This window comes from Onthophagus taurus, chromosome 8, assembly GCF_036711975.1.
Source record: "Onthophagus taurus isolate NC chromosome 8, IU_Otau_3.0, whole genome shotgun sequence".
In the NCBI taxonomy this organism is placed as follows: domain Eukaryota; kingdom Metazoa; phylum Arthropoda; class Insecta; order Coleoptera; family Scarabaeidae; genus Onthophagus; species Onthophagus taurus.
The window spans coordinates 1,693,855-1,715,226 of record NC_091973.1 but is presented as its reverse complement, the minus strand read 5'-3'; the positions used below and the strand labels follow the sequence as shown (position 1 = coordinate 1,715,226).

At 31.8% G+C, this 21,372-nt stretch overlaps 3 protein-coding genes across 5 annotated transcripts; 1 reads left to right on the top strand and 2 right to left on the bottom strand.

Moving 5' to 3' along the window:
- Positions 1-12: 12 nt before the first annotated feature.
- LOC111415176 (major facilitator superfamily domain-containing protein 12-like) lies at positions 13-7,467 on the top strand. Its single transcript, XM_023046727.2, has 8 exons — positions 13-555; positions 613-820; positions 872-1,142; positions 6,371-6,556; positions 6,609-6,720; positions 6,773-6,923; positions 6,984-7,093; positions 7,152-7,467. Exons 1-8 carry the CDS (start codon positions 246-248, stop codon positions 7,223-7,225), a joined length of 1,422 nt encoding a protein of 473 aa, XP_022902495.1. The 5' UTR covers positions 13-245; the 3' UTR covers positions 7,226-7,467.
- Positions 7,468-7,506: 39 nt separating this feature from the next.
- LOC111414766 (ubiquilin) lies at positions 7,507-14,596 on the bottom strand. 2 transcript variants are annotated; one of them, XM_071198686.1, is made up of 6 exons: positions 14,500-14,596; positions 14,218-14,447; positions 13,950-14,133; positions 8,847-9,724; positions 8,534-8,788; positions 7,507-8,480 (listed from the first exon to the last, which is right to left on the bottom strand). In XM_071198686.1, exons 2-6 carry the CDS (start codon positions 14,344-14,346, stop codon positions 8,274-8,276), a joined length of 1,653 nt encoding a protein of 550 aa, XP_071054787.1. In that variant the 5' UTR covers positions 14,347-14,447; positions 14,500-14,596; the 3' UTR covers positions 7,507-8,273. The 2 variants fall into 2 exon arrangements, with proteins under 2 accessions (XP_071054787.1, XP_071054788.1); XM_071198687.1 differs by lacking the exon at positions 14,500-14,596 and having other exon boundaries at positions 14,218-14,465.
- Positions 14,597-17,533: 2,937 nt separating this feature from the next.
- LOC111415066 (ADP ribosylation factor interacting protein arfaptin) lies at positions 17,534-19,323 on the bottom strand. 2 transcript variants are annotated; one of them, XM_071198537.1, is made up of 4 exons: positions 19,089-19,323; positions 18,845-19,042; positions 18,298-18,785; positions 17,534-18,246 (listed from the first exon to the last, which is right to left on the bottom strand). In XM_071198537.1, the coding sequence occupies exons 1-4, from the start codon at positions 19,168-19,170 to the stop codon at positions 18,094-18,096; spliced, it is 921 nt and encodes a 306-aa protein (XP_071054638.1). In that variant the 5' UTR covers positions 19,171-19,323; the 3' UTR covers positions 17,534-18,093. The 2 variants fall into 2 exon arrangements, with proteins under 2 accessions (XP_071054638.1, XP_022902329.1); XM_023046561.2 differs by having other exon boundaries at positions 18,845-19,033; positions 19,089-19,320.
- Between the last annotated feature and the right edge of the window lie 2,049 nt (positions 19,324-21,372).

Here is a 21,372-nt window from a genome sequence, read left to right as displayed (position 1 = left end):
TATATATTTTTTTCTTTGTGTTAAAAACGTTAAAATGATGACTCAATACAGCCTTGCAGTCAATCGGCGTGAAGTTTTCTTATCGAATTTTTTTGTAATATATTTTAGGTTTATTCGAAGCGAATCATGTGATGACAACACTATGACTCACTAGAGAAGTATCATTGTTCAAAAAGTGAGCTATAATATTACTGTAACCGATGCCGCTTTAAAACGGCTAGAAACCTTATAATAGTTCAACGACCATGGACGAACACACGCCTTTGATTATAAGCAACGAATATACGGAAATTTATCGTAGGTTACCTTTTAAATTACAAGTAGCTTATGGTATAGGACATGTTTTAAACGATGTTTGTGCGTCTATGTGGTTTACCTATCTTTTGGTATTTTTTAATTTGGTACTGAAATTCACCAGCGCACAAGCTGGTCTAATACTTTTAGTCGGACAAGTTGCTGATGCTATTGCCACCCCTTTTGTTGGATATCATTCAGATCAACCGGATAATTTTTGGTTTTGTTGTTGTGGAAGAAGGAAAGCTTGGCATTTTTTTGGTATGTTCTTAACACATTTATTGTATTAATTAATTTATGTTAATTATTTTTTTATAGGTACTATTTGCGTTATTGCAACATTTCCATTCATATTCCTTCCATGTTTAAATTGTGAACACAGTTCTACAGAAGCTCAACTATTTTATTATAGCCTCTTTGTTATTATTTTTCAATTTGGGTGGGCTGCCGTACAAATTTCTCATTTATCTTTGATACCCGAATTAACTCCCAATGAACATGACCGTACTAAACTCACCGCCGTGCGGTAAATACCAAATTAAAAAAGAAAATCATTTTTTTAATCATTCTTTTTTAGATATGGGTTTACCGTCTTTTCAAATGTCTTAGTATATTTAATTACATGGTATTATTTGCATATTGGAACGGGAAGTAATTCTCAAATAGGTCCTGATGATGCCCCAAAATTTCAAAATGTTGTTATTTATGGGATGGGAGTTGGAATTACTTGTTCCATACTTTTCCACATTTTTGTTAAAGAAGAAAATGGGTATACGGGTAATAACGTCCGAGGTGGGGTTCCAAGATCAAGTATTTCTGATCTTTTGTGTTCCATGAAATTATATCAGGTATAAATAAATTGAGATCTATATATGTTATGGTAAAATTGACTTTTAAAATTCGCCAAAAATTGATTTCTTGGAAAATTGTTATGTAACCTTCACCATTTATTAATTGAAGTATCCACTTTTCAATGAAAGTATCCGTTTTGAAATATCACGTTTAGTTCTTGAGATACAATTTTTTTAACACAATCAAAATATTTATTAATTCATAATTTTTTGTGCATAACTTTAAAAATTCGTTAAAAATTAATGGCTTGGAAAATTATTGTGAATTTACCACCATTAATTAATTAAAGCATCTACTTTTCAGTAAAAACATCCGTTTTAAAATATCGCTTTTAGTTCTTGAGATACAAAGTTTTTATTAAAATCAAAACTTTACTTAACGTCCATAACTTCTAATACTCGTTAAATATTAATGCATTGGAAAATTATTGCGAATTTGTCATCATTTATTAATTAAAGTGTCTACTTTTCAATGAAACCATCCGTTTTGAAATATCACATTTGGTTCTTGAGATAAACATTTTTTAATTCACAATTTTCGGAACTTAAATTTTAAAATTCGTCAAAAATTGATTTCTTGGAAAATTGTTGTGAAATTACCACCATTTATGAATTAAAGTATCTACTTTTCAATGAAAGTATCCGTTTTGAAATATCACTTTTAGTTCTTGAGATAAAATTTTTTAATTCTCAATATTTTGTGTTTAACTTTTAAAATTCGTTAAAAATTGAGTTCTTGGAAAATTCTTGTGAAACTATCACTATTTATTAACTAAAGTATCTACTTTTCAATGAACGTATCCGTTTTGAAATATCACTCTTAGTTCTTGAGATACAAGGTTTTTATCAAAATCAAAACTTAACGTCCATAACTTCTAATTCTCGTTAAATATTAATGCTTTGGAAAATTATTGTGAATTTACCACCATTTATTAATTAAAGCATCTACTTTTCAATGAAATAATCCGTTTTGAAATATCGCTTTTAGTTCTTGAGATACAATTTTTTTTATTAAAATTAAAACTTTACTTAACGTCCCTAACTTCTAATACTCGTTAAATATTAACGCCTTGGAAAATTATTGCGAATTTGCCACCATTTGTTAATTAAAGTATCTACTTTTCAATGAAACCATCCGTTTTGAAATATCACATTTAGTTCTTGAGATAAAATTTTTTAATTCTCAATATTTTGTGTTTAACTTTTAAAATTCGTTAAAAATTGAGTTCTTGGAAAATTCTTGTGAAACTATCACTATTTATTAACTAAAGTATCTACTTTTCAATGAAAGTATCCGTTTTGAAATATCACTCTTAGTTCTTGAGATACAAGGTTTTTATCAAAATCAAAACTTAGCGTCCATAACTTCTAATACTCGTTAAATATTAACGCCTTGGAAAATTATTGCGAATTTACCACCATTTATTAATTAAAGCATCTACTTTTCAATGAAATAATCCGTTTTGAAATATCGCTTTTAGTTCTTGAGATACAATTTTTTTTATTAAAATTAAAACTTTACTTAACGTCCCTAACTTCTAATACTCGTTAAATATTAACGCCTTGGAAAATTATTGCAAATTTGCCACCATTTATTAATTAAAGTATCTACTTTTCAATGAAACCATCCGTTTTGAAATATCACATTTAGTTCTTGAGATAAAATTTTTTAATTCTCAATATTTTGTGTTTAACTTTTAAAATTCGTTAAAAATTGAGTTCTTGGAAAATTCTTATGAAACTATCACTATTTATTAACTAAAGTGTCTACTTTTCAATTAACGTATCCGTTTTGAAATATCACTCTTAGTTCTTGAGATACAAGGTTTTTATCAAAATCAAAACTTAACGTCCATAACTTCTAATACTCGTTAAATATTAACGCCTTGGACAATTATTGCGAATTTACCACCATTTATTAATTAAAGCATCTACTTTTCAGTGAAAGCATCCGTTTTAAAATATCGCTTTTAGTTCTTAAGATACAAAGGTTTTATTAAAATCAAAACTTTACTTAACGTCCATAACTTCTAATACTCGTTAAATATCAATGCCTTGGAAAATTATTGCGAATTTGCCACCATTTATTAATTAAAGTATCTACTTTTCAATGAAACCATCCGTTTTGAAATATCACATTTAGTTCTTGAGATAAACATTTTTTAATTCTCAATATTTTGTGTTTAACTTTTAAAATTCGTTAAAAATTGAGTTCTTGGAAAATTCTTGTGAAACTATCACTATTTATTAACTAAAGTATCTACTTTTCAATGAACGTATCCGTTTTGAAATATCACTCTTAGTTCTTGAGATACAAGGTTTTTATCAAAATCAAAACTTAACGTCCATAACTTCTAATACTCGTTAAATATTAACGCCTTGGAAAATTATTGCGAATTTACCACCATTTATTAATTAAAGCATCTACTTTTCAGTGAAAGCATCCGTTTTGAAATATCGCTTTTAGTTCTTAAGATACAATTTTTTTAATTAAAATTAACACTTGACTTAACGTCCCTAACTTCTAATACTCGTTAAATATTAACGCCTTGGAAAATTATTGCAAATTTGCCACCATTTATTAATTAAAGCATCTACTTTTCAATGAAACCGTCCGTTTTGAAATATCACATTTAGTTCTTGAGATACACATTTTTTAATTCTCAATATTTTGTGTTTAACTTTTAAAATTCGTTAAAAATTGAGTTCTTGGAAAATTCTTGTGAAACTATCACTATTTATTAACTAAAGTATCTACTTTTCAATGAATGTATCCGTTTTGAAATATCACTCTTAGTTCTTGAGATACAAGGTTTTTATCAAAATCAAAACTTAACGCCCATAACTTTTAATACTCGTTAAATATTAACGTCTTGGAAAATTATTGCGAATTTACCACCATTTATTAATTAAAGCATCTACTTTTCAGTGAAAGCATCCGTTTTAAAATATCGCTTTTAGTTCTTGAGATACAAAGTTTTTATTAAAATCAAAACTTTACTTAACGTCCATAACTTCTGATACTCGTTAAATATTAACGCCTTGGAAAATTATTGTGAATTTACCACCATTTATTAATTAAAGCATCTACTTTTCAGTGAAAGCATCCGTTTTAAAATATCACATTTAGTTCTTGAGATAAACATTTTTTAATTCTCAATATTTTGTGTTTAACTTTTAAAATTCGTTAAAAATTGAGTTCTTGGAAAATTCTTGTGAAACTATCACTATTTATTAACTAAAGTGTCTACTTTTCAATGAACGTATCCGTTTTGAAATATCACTGTTAGTTATTGAGATACAAGGTTTTTATCAAAATCAAAACTTAACGTCCATAATTTCTAATTCTCGTTAAATATTAATGCTTTGGAAAATTATTGCGAATTTACCACCATTTATTAATTAAAGCATCTACTTTTCAATGAAAGCATCCGTTTTGAAATATCGCTTTTAGTTCTTGAGATACATTTTTTTAAATTAAAATTAACACTTGACTTAACGTCCCTAACTTCTAATACTCGTTAAATATCAATGCCTTGGAAAATTATTGCGAATTTGCCACCATTTATTAATTAAAGTATCTACTTTTCAATGAAACCATCCGTTTTGAAATATCACATTTAGTTCTTGAGATAAAATTTTTTAATTCACAATATTTTGTGTTTAACTTTTAAAATTCGTTAAAAATTGAGTTCTTGGAAAATTCTTGTGAAACTATCACTATTTATTAACTAAAGTATCTACTTTTCAATGAACGTATCCGTTTTGAAATATCACTCTTAGTTCTTGAGATACAAGGTTTTTATCAAAATCAAAACTTAACGTCCATAATTTCTAATTCTCGTTAAATATTAACGTCTTGGAAAATTATTGCGAATTTACCACCATTTATTAATTAAAGCATCTACTTTTCAGTGAAAGCATCCGTTTTAAAATATCGCTTTTAGTTCTTGAGATATAAAGGTTTTATTAAAATCAAAACTTTACTTAACGTCCATAACTTCTAATACTAGTTAAATATTAATGCATTGGCAAATTATTGCGAATTTGTCATCATTTATTAATTAAAGTATCTACTTTTCAATGAAACCATCCGTTTTGAAATATCACTTTTAGTTCTTGAGATAAAATTTTTTAATTCTCAATATTTTGTGTTTAACTTTTAAAATTCGTTAAAAATTGAGTTCTTGGAAAATTCTTGTGAAACTATCACTATTTATTAACTAAAGTATCTACTTTTCAATGAACGTATCCGTTTTGAAATATCACTCTTAGTTCTTGAGATACAAGTATCAAAATCAAAACTTAACGTCCATAACTTCTAATACTCGTTAAATATTAACGCCTTGGAAAATTATTGTGAATTTGCCACCATTTATTAATTAAAGCATCTACTTTTCAGTGAAAGCATCCGTTTTGAAATATCGCTTTTAGTTCTTGAGATACAATTTTTTTTATTAAAATTAAAACTTTACTTAACGTCCCTAACTTCTAATACTCGTTAAATATCAATGCCTCGGAAAATTATTGCGAATTTGCCACCATTTATTAATTAAAGTATCTACTTTTCAATGAAAGTATCCGTTTTGAAATATCACATTTAGTTCTTGAGATAAAATTTTTTAATTCTCAATATTTTGTGTTTAACTTTTAAAATTCGTTAAAAATTGAGTTCTTGGAAAATTCTTGTGAAACTATCACTATTTATTAACTAAAGTATCTACTTTTCAATGAACGTATCCGTTTTGAAATATCACTGTTAGTTCTTGAGATACAAGGTTTTTATCAAAATCAAAACTTAACGTCCATAATTTCTAATTCTCGTTAAATATTAATGCTTTGGAAAATTATTGCGAATTTACCACCATTTATTAATTAAAGCATCTACTTTTCAATGAAAGCATCCGTTTTAAAATATCTCTTTTAGTTCTTGAGATACAAAGTTTTTATTAAAATCAAAACTTTACTTAACGTCCATAACTTCTAATACTCGTTAAATATCAATGCCTTGGAAAATTATTGCGAATTTGCCACCATTTATTAATTAAAGTATCTACTTTTCAATGAAACCATCCGTTTTGAAATATCACGTTTAGTTCTTAAGATAAAAATGTTTTTATTCACAATCTTTCGTGTTTAACTTTTAAAATTGGTTAAAAATTATTGAGAATTTGCCACCAATTATTAATTCAAGTTATAAGAGATATTTTCTTTTATTTTTTTAGGTTGCCGTGGTATATATGTCAACCCGCTTATTCGTGAATTTAAGCCAAATTTTTATCCCGCTGTATCTCCACGAATCTTTAAACATGGCAGCGAGTGCTTTAGCTTTGATACCGTTAATAATGTTTATCGGAAGCTTTCTAACAACTTTTATCATCGAGTTTATGAATCGCACAATAGGACGAAGAGTATGAATTTATCTATGTTATTTCAAAACATGTAATTTTTTTTTTTGTGTAGATCTCTTATATTTCCGGTGGAATTATCGGAATCGTCGGATGTGCTATGGTTAGATTTCGATACGGAGAAGATTTTATTAATTATGATATCTACGTTGTTGCTATTTTATTTGGTAAGTAAAAATAAAATTTTAAAAAATAAATTTTAATTTTAAGATTATTTAGGTGCGGCAAATTCAATAATTTTAGTAACAAGTTTAGGAATAACCGTAGATTTAATCGGTGATAAAAGCGGAAGTGTGGCTTTCGTTTATGGCGTGATGAGTTTTTGCGATAAATTAGCCAATGGAATAGCTGTGGTAATAATTCAAGACTTGTAAGTATTTATTAATGTATTAAGTATTCATCACCAATTTTTTATTTAATTATTTTTAAGTCATACGGACGCATCGTCTTCTCAATATTACCGTGATATAGTCTCGTATGTTTGTGGTGGTTCGGCTTTGTTGGGAATATTGGGCGTGTTATCGTTGAAACGGATGAGAGGTGGGTATTTGCGGCGAATATAAAGGGGAAAGGGGTGACGGTGACGTTTTCTTTGTAGAAAGCATTGCGCAAAATGTTCCTAATTATAACAGCATAAACGCCGAGGCTAATAACTCGACGAGTTCGTCATGACAAATTCCGTCTTCCCAACTTCGTCTTCCTGTCGACGAAGCATAGTAAAAATTTATTTTTTTAACCCGGGTGATATTATTACTTATCAACGAATATATTAAAGAAATTAAGGAGTATTTTTGTATTATGTTTTCTTTCAATTAGTTGTTGATTTTAGGGAATTTGTTTGAGATGATAGTGTTGATTTTTTATGATGTATATTAATGTTTTATTAAAAAAATTAAATAAATGTTTGATTTTTAGTTGTATTATTTTATTTGGGCGAATGAGTGAAAATAAAATTTTGGTGCGTTTTAGGTTTTATTTCTAGTCAATTTTACAATATGGAATGCTACAATAAAGTTGTAATAATATAACTAGAACATGACAAATCGTTTCAGTAAGTAAAAGCGTAACGCGGTGACGAAAACAAACATTTTTTTTATAATCATCCAACAGAAAATGGTAGATTAATTTTAATCGTGCCAATTTCTATTTAAAACAAACTTAAATTTAGCATAACTTTTTTGTAATCAACATTCCTTTAAAATAAGTTTTATTATTTATTTTTTTTTCGATTAAATGAACATATTTTTTATTATTAATACAACAAAAAGATAACTAGAGCCTAAGTTCACTTGCTGACTTAACATTTTTTTTTCTTTTTTTAGTATTCATAAAACCACTTTTTCTTGATAAAAATTAAACAGGATCAACTTCCGCTACCCACATAAAACTGAATAAAATTACAATAAAAAGGTAAAACAATAAAAAAAATTATAAGGAGTTGTCCTCGGAGGGTTACTCTATATAGAAATATATCTAAATACATCAACCAACCTCTTTTTTATTTCAATCGTTATCCAACGTTGAAAATGAGGGATTTGGGTTTTACAAAAATTTCTTTTTCTTTATCGTTTTTTTTGTAAAAAGAACAGAATTATTTCAATATACAATCAGCGACGACCAGCAGTAAAATATACAGTAATTATTAATGGGGAGAATAATAATATGCAATTGAGAAATAAGAAGAAGGTGTCGTCTCTGTGGTGGCATTTTATAAACTCGGTTAAGTCGTGGACATTTGCCCCAACGCCAATAATCTCTCCACTGCCGCGTTAATATCGCCAAACGTCGCGATTAACGCCTGCAAGTTAGCTTCTCTATTCACAAAACCCATCGCTGTTAACTGTTCCAGTTGTGTTCTATAACGCTGCTCAGGTGGTAAATTATTATCACCTTGCACTGACATCCCAGCTAACATCCTCGCCATAAACTACACAAAAACATAAATAATCACGACAAAAAATAATTTATTTTTACACTTACATCCGTAAAACTGTCGTTAGTAGCACCCCCTCCTCCTCCTCCTCCACCACCTCCAGCTGTGGTGGTGGTTGTTGTAGTTGGAGTTGAAGGCAACGTCGTAGCGGTCGATGTAGGCGATTGTGCCGTAGAATTAGGTGGTGTTATTCCTCCATAAGGTGATGCTGCTATGCCTGGTGAGAGTGTATTCACCAATCCTGGAGCAGCGGTGCGTAACGTTTCCATACCTTGCTGAATTTGCATTATTGCGTTTAAGGCCTAAAATAAAATTTCATTTTGATCGTTTATTATTTGTAATATTTAATTTTAAGGTTACCTGTGGGTTTGTAATGAGACTTTGAACCTCAGGATTTTGTAATTGTTGTAAAAATTGTGGCATCATTGTTCTCATTTGTTCCTGCATAGCGGGATTATCTTGAAACAAAGGATTTTGCGCAAGAATGTTGTTAGCGACCGATGGATTAGCAGCAAGCGATTGTAACATATTTTGCATGTACGGCGCGTTGAGCATACTTTGTACAAGCTGCGGATTTTCGGTCATTTGTTGTAATAAGCTAGCCATCGGCGGATTCATTAAATTTGGTGGTGATCGTTGTGGTTGAGGTTGGGATGGAGCTCCTCCAGTGGGTTCTGGTCGATTTGCTGACCAAGGATTTGGGAGAGGTTCTCGATTCTCCGTCCCTTGTTGTGGATTACTCGTCGAACTGTTATCCACCAACCCAGAAAATGGATTTCGCGAAAATTGTTCCGAAGCTGCACTCAACATCGGCTCTTGAATATCCCGATACATCCGCTGTAGCGCGTTGTATCCACCCGGTATACTCTCTAAATTACTCAACGCCCTATCATGAGTACGCATTAATTCATGAAGCATCGATGGGTTTCTCGCCAACTCCATCGTTTGACGCAATAACTCCGGGTTATTTAACATATGATTAATATCCGGGTTTCTGTCTATTAATTCTTGCATTTGAGGATTACTCATTATCAAAGCGCGCATATTTTCCGGGTCGGTTAACAAGCGTTGAACAAGCGGATTATCCAATACTTGTCTTAATAAATCAGGATTTCCCATCAGTTCTGATTGAAGACGACTTTGTAAATCCATAAAGTTTGTTGAACCTAATCCTAATGCATCTAAACCTGATAAACCACCCATACTTCCCAAACTAAATGGGGTTTGACTTATATCAGCTAAAAAAAATTATAATGATGATATCATTTATATTATTAAGTGTTTGATTTTAGTTGTCACAACAGATATCTAGACTATTGTTGGAGATATTACAAAATGTTGATCCACACTTAACCTTTGGGCAGGTGCGCTTGTATACAAAGTACTGAATGATCTCTTTATTTTTTTAATTTGAGAGATGAAGTAAAGTATCGACGGCAGCGAAATATCCGACGTAGAAGAAAAAGTTGTTCAAAATGAATATGATAGCCACTCAGAGCAAAGCGCCGATGAAGCAGAGAAAAGTACTGCTGATTTTTTTCTAGTAAGAGGAAAACCGAAAGTAATAAAAAACACAAGATCAAGACGAATCATTGAAATGGTATGCGTTTTCAAGTTATTTTGATTTTAAAACCCCATATCTCAGTCAACATTAATTCATAAAAGCTCTAAATTGGCACAATTACTCTTCAGATACTGACAAATAGATTATCATTTGTTGTATCAAAGTATCTTATACAGGTTGGTCAAAAATTTTCTCCATATTCAATGAGAAGAATATTTTATAAGCCATTATTTAATATTTTATTAGCCTACACGAAAAGGAACAACTAGGTAGTATTTACTGCCCAGACCCGCCTGTAATAATCAAAATTTTGAACATCATAATCAAATATAATTTGCATTTAAAAAAATATAACTTTGTGTTGTATCTCAAAAATGATCAAGTATGTTTAAAATTTTATAATGGCAATATATTCTACTTAAAAAAGTGTCTTAAGAATGTATCAACCACATTTCTCTAATTTGAAAAATAAACGAAATTTTTTGAAATCACGAAAATTTGACTTTTTGGCTATAACTTAAAAAGAAAAGAAGATAGAGGTTTGGTGTTTGCAGGATGGGATTAGTCTCTTAATATTCTATCTCTTCTATTTTAAAAAGCTTGCTTAAAAAAATGTGCTGAATTCCAAGTTTTACAAATTTTTAATGATATCAGAATATTAAATGTGAAGCAACATTGTGTTATATCAGCTAAAAAAAATTATAATGATGACATCATTTATATTATTAAGTGTTTGATTTTAGTTGTCACAACAGATATCTAGACTATTGTTGGAGATATTACAAAATGTTGATCCACACTTAACCTTTGGGCAGGTGCGCTCGTATACAAAGTACTGAATGCTCTCTTTATTTTTTTAATTTGAGAGATGAAGTAAAGTATCGACGGCAGCGATATATCCGACGTAGAAGAAAAAGTTGTTCAAAATGAATATGATAGCCACTCACAGCAAAGCGCCAATGAAGCAGAGAAAAGTACTGCTGATTTTTTTCTAGTAAGAGGAAAACCGAAAGTAATAAAAAACACAAGATCAAGACGAATCATTGAAATGGTATGCGTTTTCAAGTTATTTTGATTTTAAAACCCCATATCTCAGTCAACATTAATTCATAAAAGCTCTAAATTGGCACAATTACTCTTCAGATACTGACAAATAGATTATCATTTGTTGTATCAAAGTATCTTATACAGGTTGGTCAAAAATTTTCTCCATATTCAATGAGGAGAATATTTTATAAGCCATTATTTAATATTTTATTAGCCTACCCGAAAAGGAACAACTAGGTAGTATTTACTGCCCAGACCCGCCTATAATAATCAAAATTTTGAACATCATAATTTTATTTTATTTGGGATGCAAACGGGACAAGCCCAGCGAAGCATCCACTAAAAATATACAATATTATAAACTAAAAACAAGAATTTAGCAATAAGTAACAAAAAAAAATATCAAACAGGTTAACAAAAAACAGCAACAGAAATAAAATTTAACAAAAAAGTGAAAATTAAGCAAAACTAATAATCAAAAATATTGAAAAAAAAATCAATCAAAAACAGAATTAACGTCGCAAGTTAAACGGCGCACGAGATGCATATGGGAGGTCATTAACCAATTTCCTAAATGTAGACCGGGGAGTAGCAAACAAGTCTAAATCAGAACAAAAATTATTAAAAGAAAACATGAGACGAGGGACCACGGAGTTAGAAAACGAATTTGTATTAGTACAAGGCACGTAGAATACCGATAAATCACGGGATGGTCGAACAGGAATCCTAAACTGTAACTGAGATAGAATCATGGAGCAGTCAACAGTGCCGTTACTCACTTTATAAAGCAGCATTAAATCGTTACTAATGCGCCTGGAAGAGAGTTGAGGGACTCCAAATATTAAGCATCGCTGTGCGTAATCACAGTATGGTAAGTAGAATTTTCGCGATAGGTACCGAAGAAAACGTTTTTGAACTTGTTCTAGTCGATCAATGTATATACAGTGTGTCCTAGGATAGATGTTACAAGAGGTATAATGACTTAAAAATGTTTGAATTTTATTTCAAGGCTGAGGAATTAAGCCCTGCTTGGTGTGGAGAGAATTTTAAGTATATTTTCATATTTTGAAAATCAACTCGGCCTTGATAGTGAAGCGAAAACTATTTTGAGTTCAGGTAAAGTAAGCTTTTTGTTCATGATACGACAAAGTATCATCAAGAAAAGTTATTCAGAATGAGAAATTATGGCACTATGCAAAATTTCAGAAAGATCTACCTAGATTAATTAAACCACCATATTTCAGATTAGATCAGAGTGAAGAAGAAAAAAACAATGAAAAATGCCATGAAAAAAAAAATGACTTAAGTAGTCGCAAATATTGAAAAGTAAATTGTATTATCCCTCAGTTTTAGTTCACATTTCAATTACTTTACAATATTTATGTTATTTAAACTAAAATGTGATGGTTCAACCAAAGTAGATAGATCCTTCTGAAATTTTGTATAGGACCATAATTTCTCATTTTGAACAACTTTTCTTAATAAAATTTTTCAGTATCATGAACAAAAAGATTACTTTATCTAAACTAAAAATAGTTTTCGATTCATTGTCAAGACCGCCTTTGTTTACAAAATATGAAAATATTCTTAAAATTCTCTTTACACCAAGCAGGGCTTAATTCCTTAACCTTAGAATAAATTTCAAAAATTTTTAAAAGTCATTATACCTCTTGTAACATCTATCCTGGGACACACTGTATGGTATTGAGGGTTCCAAACAGAAGATGCATAGTTAAGGATAGAAGAAACGAAGGCGAAGTAAAGAGAACGAATACAGGATAAGTTAGTAAAAGGACGGGAGACACGACAAATAAATCCGAACATGCGAGAGGCCTTATTAACAATAAAATCGATATGAGCTGAAAACGCAAGTTTAGAATCAAAGAGAACCCCAAGATCTCGAACACAATCAGATGGTATAAGAGTATTAGGGCCGAGGGAATAATCGAAAACAATGGGATAGCGTTTGCGTGTAAATGTAATTTTCGTGCATTTATCGTGATTGATGAAAAGATTGTTGTTTACACAATAAGCCTGTAATCGGACCAAGTCCTCCTGCAATTTTTCGCAGTCGTCAGGTGAACAAATCGTGGTAAATATTTTGTTATCGTCAGCGTATAGCAGAAACTTGGAGTAATGAAAACACGCATGAATGTCATTGAAGTTATCTCTTTGAAGGAAGAGCGATAGCCATTAATGGTAACAGCTTGTGATCTGCTAGAGATGTAAGAAGATAACCAGTAAATCAAACCAACAGGGATGTCATAATTAAAGAGTTTCTTAAATAGAATTCCGTGATCTATTCTGTCAAAGGCCTTACTGTAGTCTGTATATACAGCATCTACCTGGTAATTTTTGTCTAGAGCATTCAGTAAAAAATTAGAAAATGTGATTAGGTTAGACTCCACTGACCTGCCACAAAAAAGGCGTGATTAATAATCAAATATAATTTTTATTTAAAAAAATACAACTTTGTGTTGTATCTCAAAAATGATTAAGTGTATTTAAAATGTTTCAATGGCAGTATATTCTACTTAAAAAAGTGTCTTAAGAATGTATCAACCACATTTCTCTAACTTGAAAAATAAACTAAATATGAGCATTTTTTGAAATCACAAAAATTTGCCTTTTTGGCTATAACTTAAAAAGAAAAGAAGATAGAGATTTGTTGTTTGCAAGATTGGATTAGTCTCTTAATATTCTATCTCTTCTATTTTAAAAAGCTTGCTTAAAAAAATGTGCTAAATCCCAAGTTTTACAAATTTTTAATGATATCAGAATATTAAATGTGAAGCAACATTGTGTTATATCAGCTAAAATGAAATACACAATATACATATTTATTTTAATACCTGGTGGTCTATCAGGTGCAGGTTCCGTTCTTCTTGGATTCGATTTAATAACCAAATGTATGGTAAGGCCATCTTTTATATTTTGCGAAACCAAAGTTTCAGCGTCTTTAAGAATTCTGCCAGCAAAAATCAAGCATAATTGTTCAACATCAGCATTAAACTTTTTCGAAACTGACTCTTTGAACTGTAAGAAATACGGGAGGTTAGCGTTAAGGTTATGTGTTGTGGGTTTTTGAGTAAAATATAATTAAGGAGTTGAAATACCCACCTCGGCGACGGTTACATCTTCGGATACCTCAATAACCTCCTTTTCCTTCGGGGTTTTGACCGTTAAAGAGATTAATTTCGGTTTATTTTCGTTAGTTTCGCATGTCGCACCATCTTGATCGTCCGCCATGTTTTCAATGACTACTCACTTTTTGAATTTTTCAATTCCCCCACATCATTCAAAATTGCGTATCTAATTAACGTAAATCATGCAGCCGGTTCTAGAAAGCTCTAAAATCCTATTTTATTAATTTTCGCTGCTTAAATACTCATGGAATATTACCAAAAGCTCTTAATCGGACTACGGGTGCGTTACGTTAAATTGCGTAGTAGGCAATTTCATTTCAAATACATTTCTTAATCGATTGTAAGACACCTTGATAATTATTAGGTAATATCTCGATTTCATATGAAATCAGTCAAAAAGTTTTGTATCCACGTAAATTTCTTGGAAATGAATCATAATTTAAAAAAAAATAAACTTTAAATTGCGCCATCTTTTAATTAAAGGTTAAAGTACACAAGAAAATTATTTATTATAAAAAAATAATAATCAAATTATACTCCACAAAAGAGATTAATTCATTTATCATTTCAAAACCTTGACTTATCTAAAAAAAATATGCCTTATTTTACATTATTTAATAGGCGAATAATATACGCAGCTAAACTTTATATACAGTGTGTTTGATTTTGGCTATCACAGCGGATATCTTGATTATTATTGATCTCTGATAGAGATAGCCCAAAGACAACTGTCGAAGCCTTTCAACATGAGCAGAGGATTAAGACAAGGAGATGATATTCTCGTCTTCGAAATTCAGCAAATTTTCATATATTCGTATTTCTCTCGATATTGACGCATCTGAGAGCAAAAGTGAAAGAGAGCAATATTATTAAGAATGAAATTTGCTACAACTTTTGTTCTAAAAACTTTTTTATAACATGCTCCGATTCCTAAGTATTCTTCATGATATTAGAAGTAATCTCGGCCGACTTCGAAGACGTCGGCCGCTCCAAATATCATATACAATAGTTAGGGCTGCCGACGTCTTCGAAGTCGACCGAGTTTATTCCTTCCATAAATTTCAAGCAGGGTAAACTTGATTAATTAACAACTTGTAAAACTACGAATTCAGCAAGTTTTCTCGATATTGACGCATCTGAGAGCAAAAGTGAAAGAGAGCAATATTGTTAAGAATGAAATTTGCTACAACTTTTGTTCTAAAAACTTTTTTATAACATGCTGCGATTCCTAAGTATTCTTCATGATATTAGAAGTAATCTCGGCCGACTTCGAAGACGTCGGCCGCTCCAAATATCATATACAATAGTTAGGGCGAGTTTATTTCTTCCATAAACTTCAAGCAGAGTAAACTTGATTAATTAACAACTTGTAAAACTACGAGTTCAGTAAATTTTCTCGATATTGACGCATCTGAGAGCAAAAGTGAAAGAGAACAATATTGTTAAGAATGAAATTTGCTACAACTTTTGTTCTAAAAACTTTTTTATAACATGCTCCGATTCCTAGGTATTCTTCATGATATTAGAAGTAATTTCGGCCGACTTCGAAGACGTCGGCCGCTCCAAATATCATAAACAATACTTAGGGCGGCCGACGTCTTCGAAGTCGGCCGAGTTTATTTCTTCCATAAACTTCAAGCAGGGTAAACTTGATTAATTAACAACTTGTAAAACTACGAATTCAGCAAGTTTTCTCGATATTGACGCATCTGAGAGCAAAAGTGAAAGAGAGCAATATTGTTAAGAATGAAATTTGCTACAACTTTTGTTCTAAAAACTTTTTTATAACATGCTCCGATTCCTAAGTATTCTTCATGATATTAGAAGTAATCTCGGCCGACTTCGAAGACGTCGGCCGCTCCAAATATCATATACAATAGTTAGGGCGAGTTTATTTCTTCCATAAACTTCAAGCAGAGTAAACTTGATTAATTAACAACATGTAAAACTACGAATTCAGTAAATTTTCTCGATATTGACGTATCTGAGAGCAAAAGTGAAAGAGAACAATATTGTTAAGAATGAAATTTGCTACAACTTTTGTTCTAAAATCTTTTTTATAACATGCTCCGATTCCTCAGTATAGTTCATGATATTAGAAGTAATCTCGACCGACTTCGAAGACGTCGGCAGCTCCAAATATCATAAACAATACTTAGGGCGGCCGACGTCTTCGAAGTCGGCCGAGATTATTTTGTTCCATAAACTTCAAGCAGGGTAGACTTAATTAATTAACAACTTGTAAAACTACGAATTCAGCAAATTTTCTCGATATTGACGCATCTGAGAGCAAAAGTGAAAGAGAGCAATATTGTTAAGAATGAAATTTGCTACAACTTTTGTTCTAAACGCTTTTTTATAACATGCTCCGATTTCTCAGTATAGTTCATGATATTAGAAGTAATCTCGGCCGACTTCGAAGACGTCGGCCGCTCCAAATATCATAAACAATACTTAGGGCGGCCGACGTCTTCGAAGTCGGCCGAGTTTATTTCTTCCATAAATTTCAAACAGGGTACACTTGATTAATTAACAACTTGTAAAATTACGAATTGAGCAAATTTTCTCGATATTGACGCATCTGAGAGTAAAAGTGCAAGAGAGCATTATTTTTAAGAATGAAATTTGCTACAACTTTTGTTCTAAATACTTTTTTATAACATGCTCCGATTCCTAAGTATTCTTCATGATATTAGAAGTAATCTCGGCCGACTTCGAAGACGTCGGCCGCTCCAAATATCGTATACAATACTTAGGGCGGCCGACGTCTTCGAAGTCGGCCGAGTTTATTCCATCCATAAATTTCAAACAAGAAAGATTTGGTTAATTAACAACTTGTAAAACTATAGATTCACCAAATTTTCATATATTCGTATTTTACTCGAAATGATGAGAACACTAATGAGGTGTATTCTTCTTCTTTAATGTCCCTTTATGTCGTTGTCGCTTTTTTGGGACATAACATCTTCTGGGTATCTTCCTCTTAGTATGGGATGCGGTGGAGAGATAATATTGCAGTGAATTTAAATATCGGACGATTAGAGGAAGTAATAGAAGAGGAGAAAGAGTGGATAAACACTTAGAAATAGTTGAGTTAATATTTCCAGACTAATTTTGTAATCCGCTATTTGACCTCATAAGCTCTCACATACTCCAAGATAAGTTGGGTATTTGTAGGTCGAGTCAATACCCTCCAGGGACATTAAATGCCATATTAGAACCAAATATTACGTCACAACGAGATCTTATTTTTCTTCTATAAAAGTTGGTGATAAAAAAACTAAAAAAGATTAGTGGAAAAGAACGTTTACTTACACTACAAATAAAAAGAAAAAAATGTTTCCATTTACAGAGATGTGATATATATATACTATATATTATTGTTATACAATTATTCAGTTCTGCCGGTTAAAAAAAAATCTTACATACAGGATAATTAAAAAAAATTACATTTTTTTAACCACCTGTACATATTTTTTAGATAAAAAAACACGCCGTGTTGAGTGTAGTTAAAAATTAAAAATCACAAGCAGTTAGTTTTTTTTTTTTTACGAATACGCCTCATTTAAATAACACTAAAATGCTAAAAATGTCGAGATTCAATACAAAAATACAACCAATCAATTCTTTTAGAATTAAATTAATTAATTAATAAATTAATTAAAAAAGGAATTAATAATAAAGCAAAACCAAAGGTTCCCTCAAATACAAATTGGTTCGTAATACAAAATTAATATATACAAAAATATAATTAAGTACGATTAATTAATAATGCAAGAAACAAGTTTCGACTAGAATGGAAATGTGGAATAATAAGTTACTCCGCGTCGCAGTCCAAACACTTATGGCGCTACTGTTCCAACCATGACGGAAACGCGGAGTTTGGTGTTTTAATTTTTATGTTGAACTGCTTTAGTGTTGCTTCTAAGGCAGTTTGATTACCAGAAAAATAGGCAGACACCGCATTATGAAACAATAACAATTGTTTATGCATCACTTTAATCTGAAATAATTAAATGTATTAAATTAATTAACCAATTTAATGTAATCTTACCCTATTCTCATCTAAAAACTTCATTTTAATAGCAACTTCCGCTCGTAGCTTCATAAAATGTTGTCTATGAACCTCGTATTCATGTTGTGCATCCTCCAACCCCATGGGAGCGTCCGGTTTATTGGAAAGACATTCGAGATCGCTTCGATATGCGTCGTACTCTATCCGCGCGGCTTCGTACTGTCTTACACTTTGCAGTGTATCCTCGATCGTTTTATTGCATAACGTATTCACGGATGAGGTGAAAAAGTTAAGCGCCCCAAGCAAAGTCTCCCCATTTTTTGTCAAATTACGTTGCGTCTCTGAGTTGTAAAGGAACTCTTCTTGGAGTTCTGGGGATTTTTGAGCTAACTCAGAAAATGCTTCGCCAAGAGCATGTTGCGTTTGGACGACGTGGTAAAAATGGCTTGTTAAACTTCTTGCCAAACGTAATATATTTAAATATTTACGTTGAGTATCGCGAAGTTGCTCTATTTGAGATTCTAATTCTAATTGAAATAGAGTATAAATTGAGTATAAAATATTGATTGAATAATAAATAAGTTACCTGCATCAACAGTTCGTGAAGATTTCCCTAACTTTTCAAACATTAATTGTTTGGTGCATTTATAAGTGGATATAGACCAATTTTTCAGGTTTTCTATCCTAGAGGATGTTTTTAAAACGGTAGCATCATCATTTTGTACAGGTGTGGTTGGAGTTAGGATGGCAGGTGAGCTTTTACAAGTCGACAGCCCTAAAACCGCTTTTCGCATCATATACACATATTTTATAAATTTAAATAATTTTACCTTTGGTTTCATTGGGCGGAATATCTTTCAGCATATCATGAATACTGGTTCTTTCGGAACTACTGGTTTTGAATTGAGACATTTTTCCGTTTGTTGAAGTATCGCCGATTGAGTAGTGACTAATTTTTAAGGTTTATCATGGATTTTTATGCAAGGGTCTTAACTAAATTCTAAATTAAATATCGTGCTATATTCTCATAACAATGACGTATTCACGTAACGTCAAACATGACATGAAGTTAGCTCCCTTATTCTTATTCTATCAATTTAGACTTGTACCAATCTCGAAAATAAAAAAAATAGAAAAATCAATTAAAAGATTTATTGGATTCTCAAGATTATTTTTATTTAATCCGTTTCAAATTAATTTTTGATAAGGAATGATAAAAATTGAAAATTAAGTGTATTTGACATAATTTTGTTAAACATTTTAGGCACTACCAACCTCAACCGAATAAATAAATACAAAGATAACAAGAAAATACTGTAGAAATAGGGACTTGGGGATACTGTCTTAAAATATAGGTATATTTTGATGAACTTTGTGTCATTTTTGTAAATATATCTATAAAATATGTTTTTGCTATATCTACAGGATGTTACAAAAATCCTGTTGAACGGTATTTCTGTTGATAAAAACAGAACGGAAGTACATAGAGACATGAAATTTGAAATAAATTTTATTCAAACACTAATAAACAATGTTACAATACTCTCAGTGGGGAACATTCAATGAGATTTTGTATTTGGGAGCTATGATATCAGATCCACCGCCTCGCCCGCAAGCGACCTCGGCGAATAAGATGAAATCTTGGAATCTTAGAGACTAAATTAAGCCGACAATACTTGAATAAGAAATCGTTTATCTTCACTTCGCCGAGGTCGCTTGCGGGCGAGGCGCTGGACTTGATTCATAATGAGTACAAACCTTAATTCAATGAGATTTTGTATTTGGCAGCTATGATATCAGATCCACCGCCTCGCCCGCAAGCGACCTCGGCGAATAAGATGAAATCTTGGAATCTTGGAGACTAAATTAAGCAGACAATACTTGAATAAGAAATCGTCTATCTTCACTTCGCCGAGGTCGCTTGCGGGCGAGGCGCCGGACCTGATTCATAATGAGTACAAACCTTAATTGAATGAGATTTTGTATTTGGGAGCTATGATATCAGATCCACCGCCTCGCCCGCAAGCGACCTCGGCGAATGAGATGAAATCTTGGAATCTTGGAACCTAAACTAAGCATACAATACTTGAATAAGAAATCGTTTATCTTCACTTCGCCGAGGTCGCTTGCGGGCGAGGCGCTGGAACTGATTCATAATGAATACAAATCTTAATTGAATGAGATTTTGTATTTGGGAGCTATGATATCAGATCCACCGCCTCGCCCGCAAGCGACCTCGGCGATTAAGATGAAATCTTGGAAAGTAAACTAAGCACACAATACTTGAATAAGAAATCGTTTATCTTCACTTCGCCGAGGTCGCTTGCGGGCGAGGCGCTGGAACTGATTTATAATGAATACCAACCTTAAGTGAATGAGATTTTGTATTTGGAAGCTATGCTATCAGTTGAATCGCCTCGCCCGCAAGCGACCTCAGCGAATAAGATGAAATCTTGGAGAGTAAATTAAGCAGACTATACTTGAATAAGAAATCGTTTATCTTCACTTCGCCGAGGTCGCTTGCGGGCGAGGCGCTGGACCTGATTCATAATGAGTACAAACCTTAATTCGATGAGATTTTGTATTTGGCAGCTATGATATCAGATCCACCGCCTCGCCCGCAAGCGACCTCGGCGATTAAGATGAAATCTTGGAAAGTAAACTAAGCACACAATACTTGAATAAGAAATCGTTTATCTTCACTTCGCCGAGGTCGTTTGCGGGCGAGGCGCTGGAACTGATTTATAATGAATACCAACCTTAAGTGAATGAGATTTTGTATTTGGAAGCTATGCTATCAGTTGAATCGCCTCGCCCGCAAGCGACCTCGGCGAATAAGATGAAATCTTGGAGAGTAAATTAAGCAGACTATACTTGAATAAGAAATCGTTTATCTTCACTTCGCCGAGGTCGCTTGCGGGCGAGGCGCTGGAACTGATTCATAATGAATACAAACCTTAATTCAATGAGATTTTGTATTTGGCAGCTATGATATCAGATCCACCGCCTCGCCCGCAAGCGACCTCGGCGATTAAGATGAAATCTTGGAAAGTAAACTAAGCACACAATACTTGAATAAGAAATCGTTTATCTTCACTTCGCCGAGGTCGTTTG

Excerpts from the sequence above, each read along its gene's own strand:
- LOC111415066 (XM_071198537.1), bottom strand. The coding sequence starts at position 19,170 with ATGTCTCAATTCAAAACCAGTAGTTCCGAAAGAACCAGTATTCATGAT. Across the intron at positions 19,043-19,088 it reads TCCGCCCAATGAAACCAAAG|CGGTTTTAGGGCTGTCGACT; the intron begins GTAAAATTATTT and ends TGATGCGAAAAG. Across the intron at positions 18,786-18,844 it reads TTCACGAACTGTTGATGCAG|AATTAGAATCTCAAATAGAG; the intron begins GTAACTTATTTA and ends TATTTCAATTAG.
- LOC111415176 (XM_023046727.2), top strand. The coding sequence starts at position 246 with ATGGACGAACACACGCCTTTGATTATAAGCAACGAATATACGGAAATT. Across the intron at positions 6,557-6,608 it reads ATCGCACAATAGGACGAAGA|ATCTCTTATATTTCCGGTGG; the intron begins GTATGAATTTAT and ends TTTTTTGTGTAG. Across the intron at positions 6,924-6,983 it reads GTGGTAATAATTCAAGACTT|TCATACGGACGCATCGTCTT; the intron begins GTAAGTATTTAT and ends ATTATTTTTAAG.
- LOC111414766 (XM_071198686.1), bottom strand. The coding sequence starts at position 14,346 with ATGGCGGACGATCAAGATGGTGCGACATGCGAAACTAACGAAAATAAA. Across the intron at positions 8,789-8,846 it reads GTCTCATTACAAACCCACAG|GCCTTAAACGCAATAATGCA; the intron begins GTAACCTTAAAA and ends ATTTTATTTTAG. Across the intron at positions 8,481-8,533 it reads CTAACGACAGTTTTACGGAT|TTTATGGCGAGGATGTTAGC; the intron begins GTAAGTGTAAAA and ends GTTTTTGTGTAG.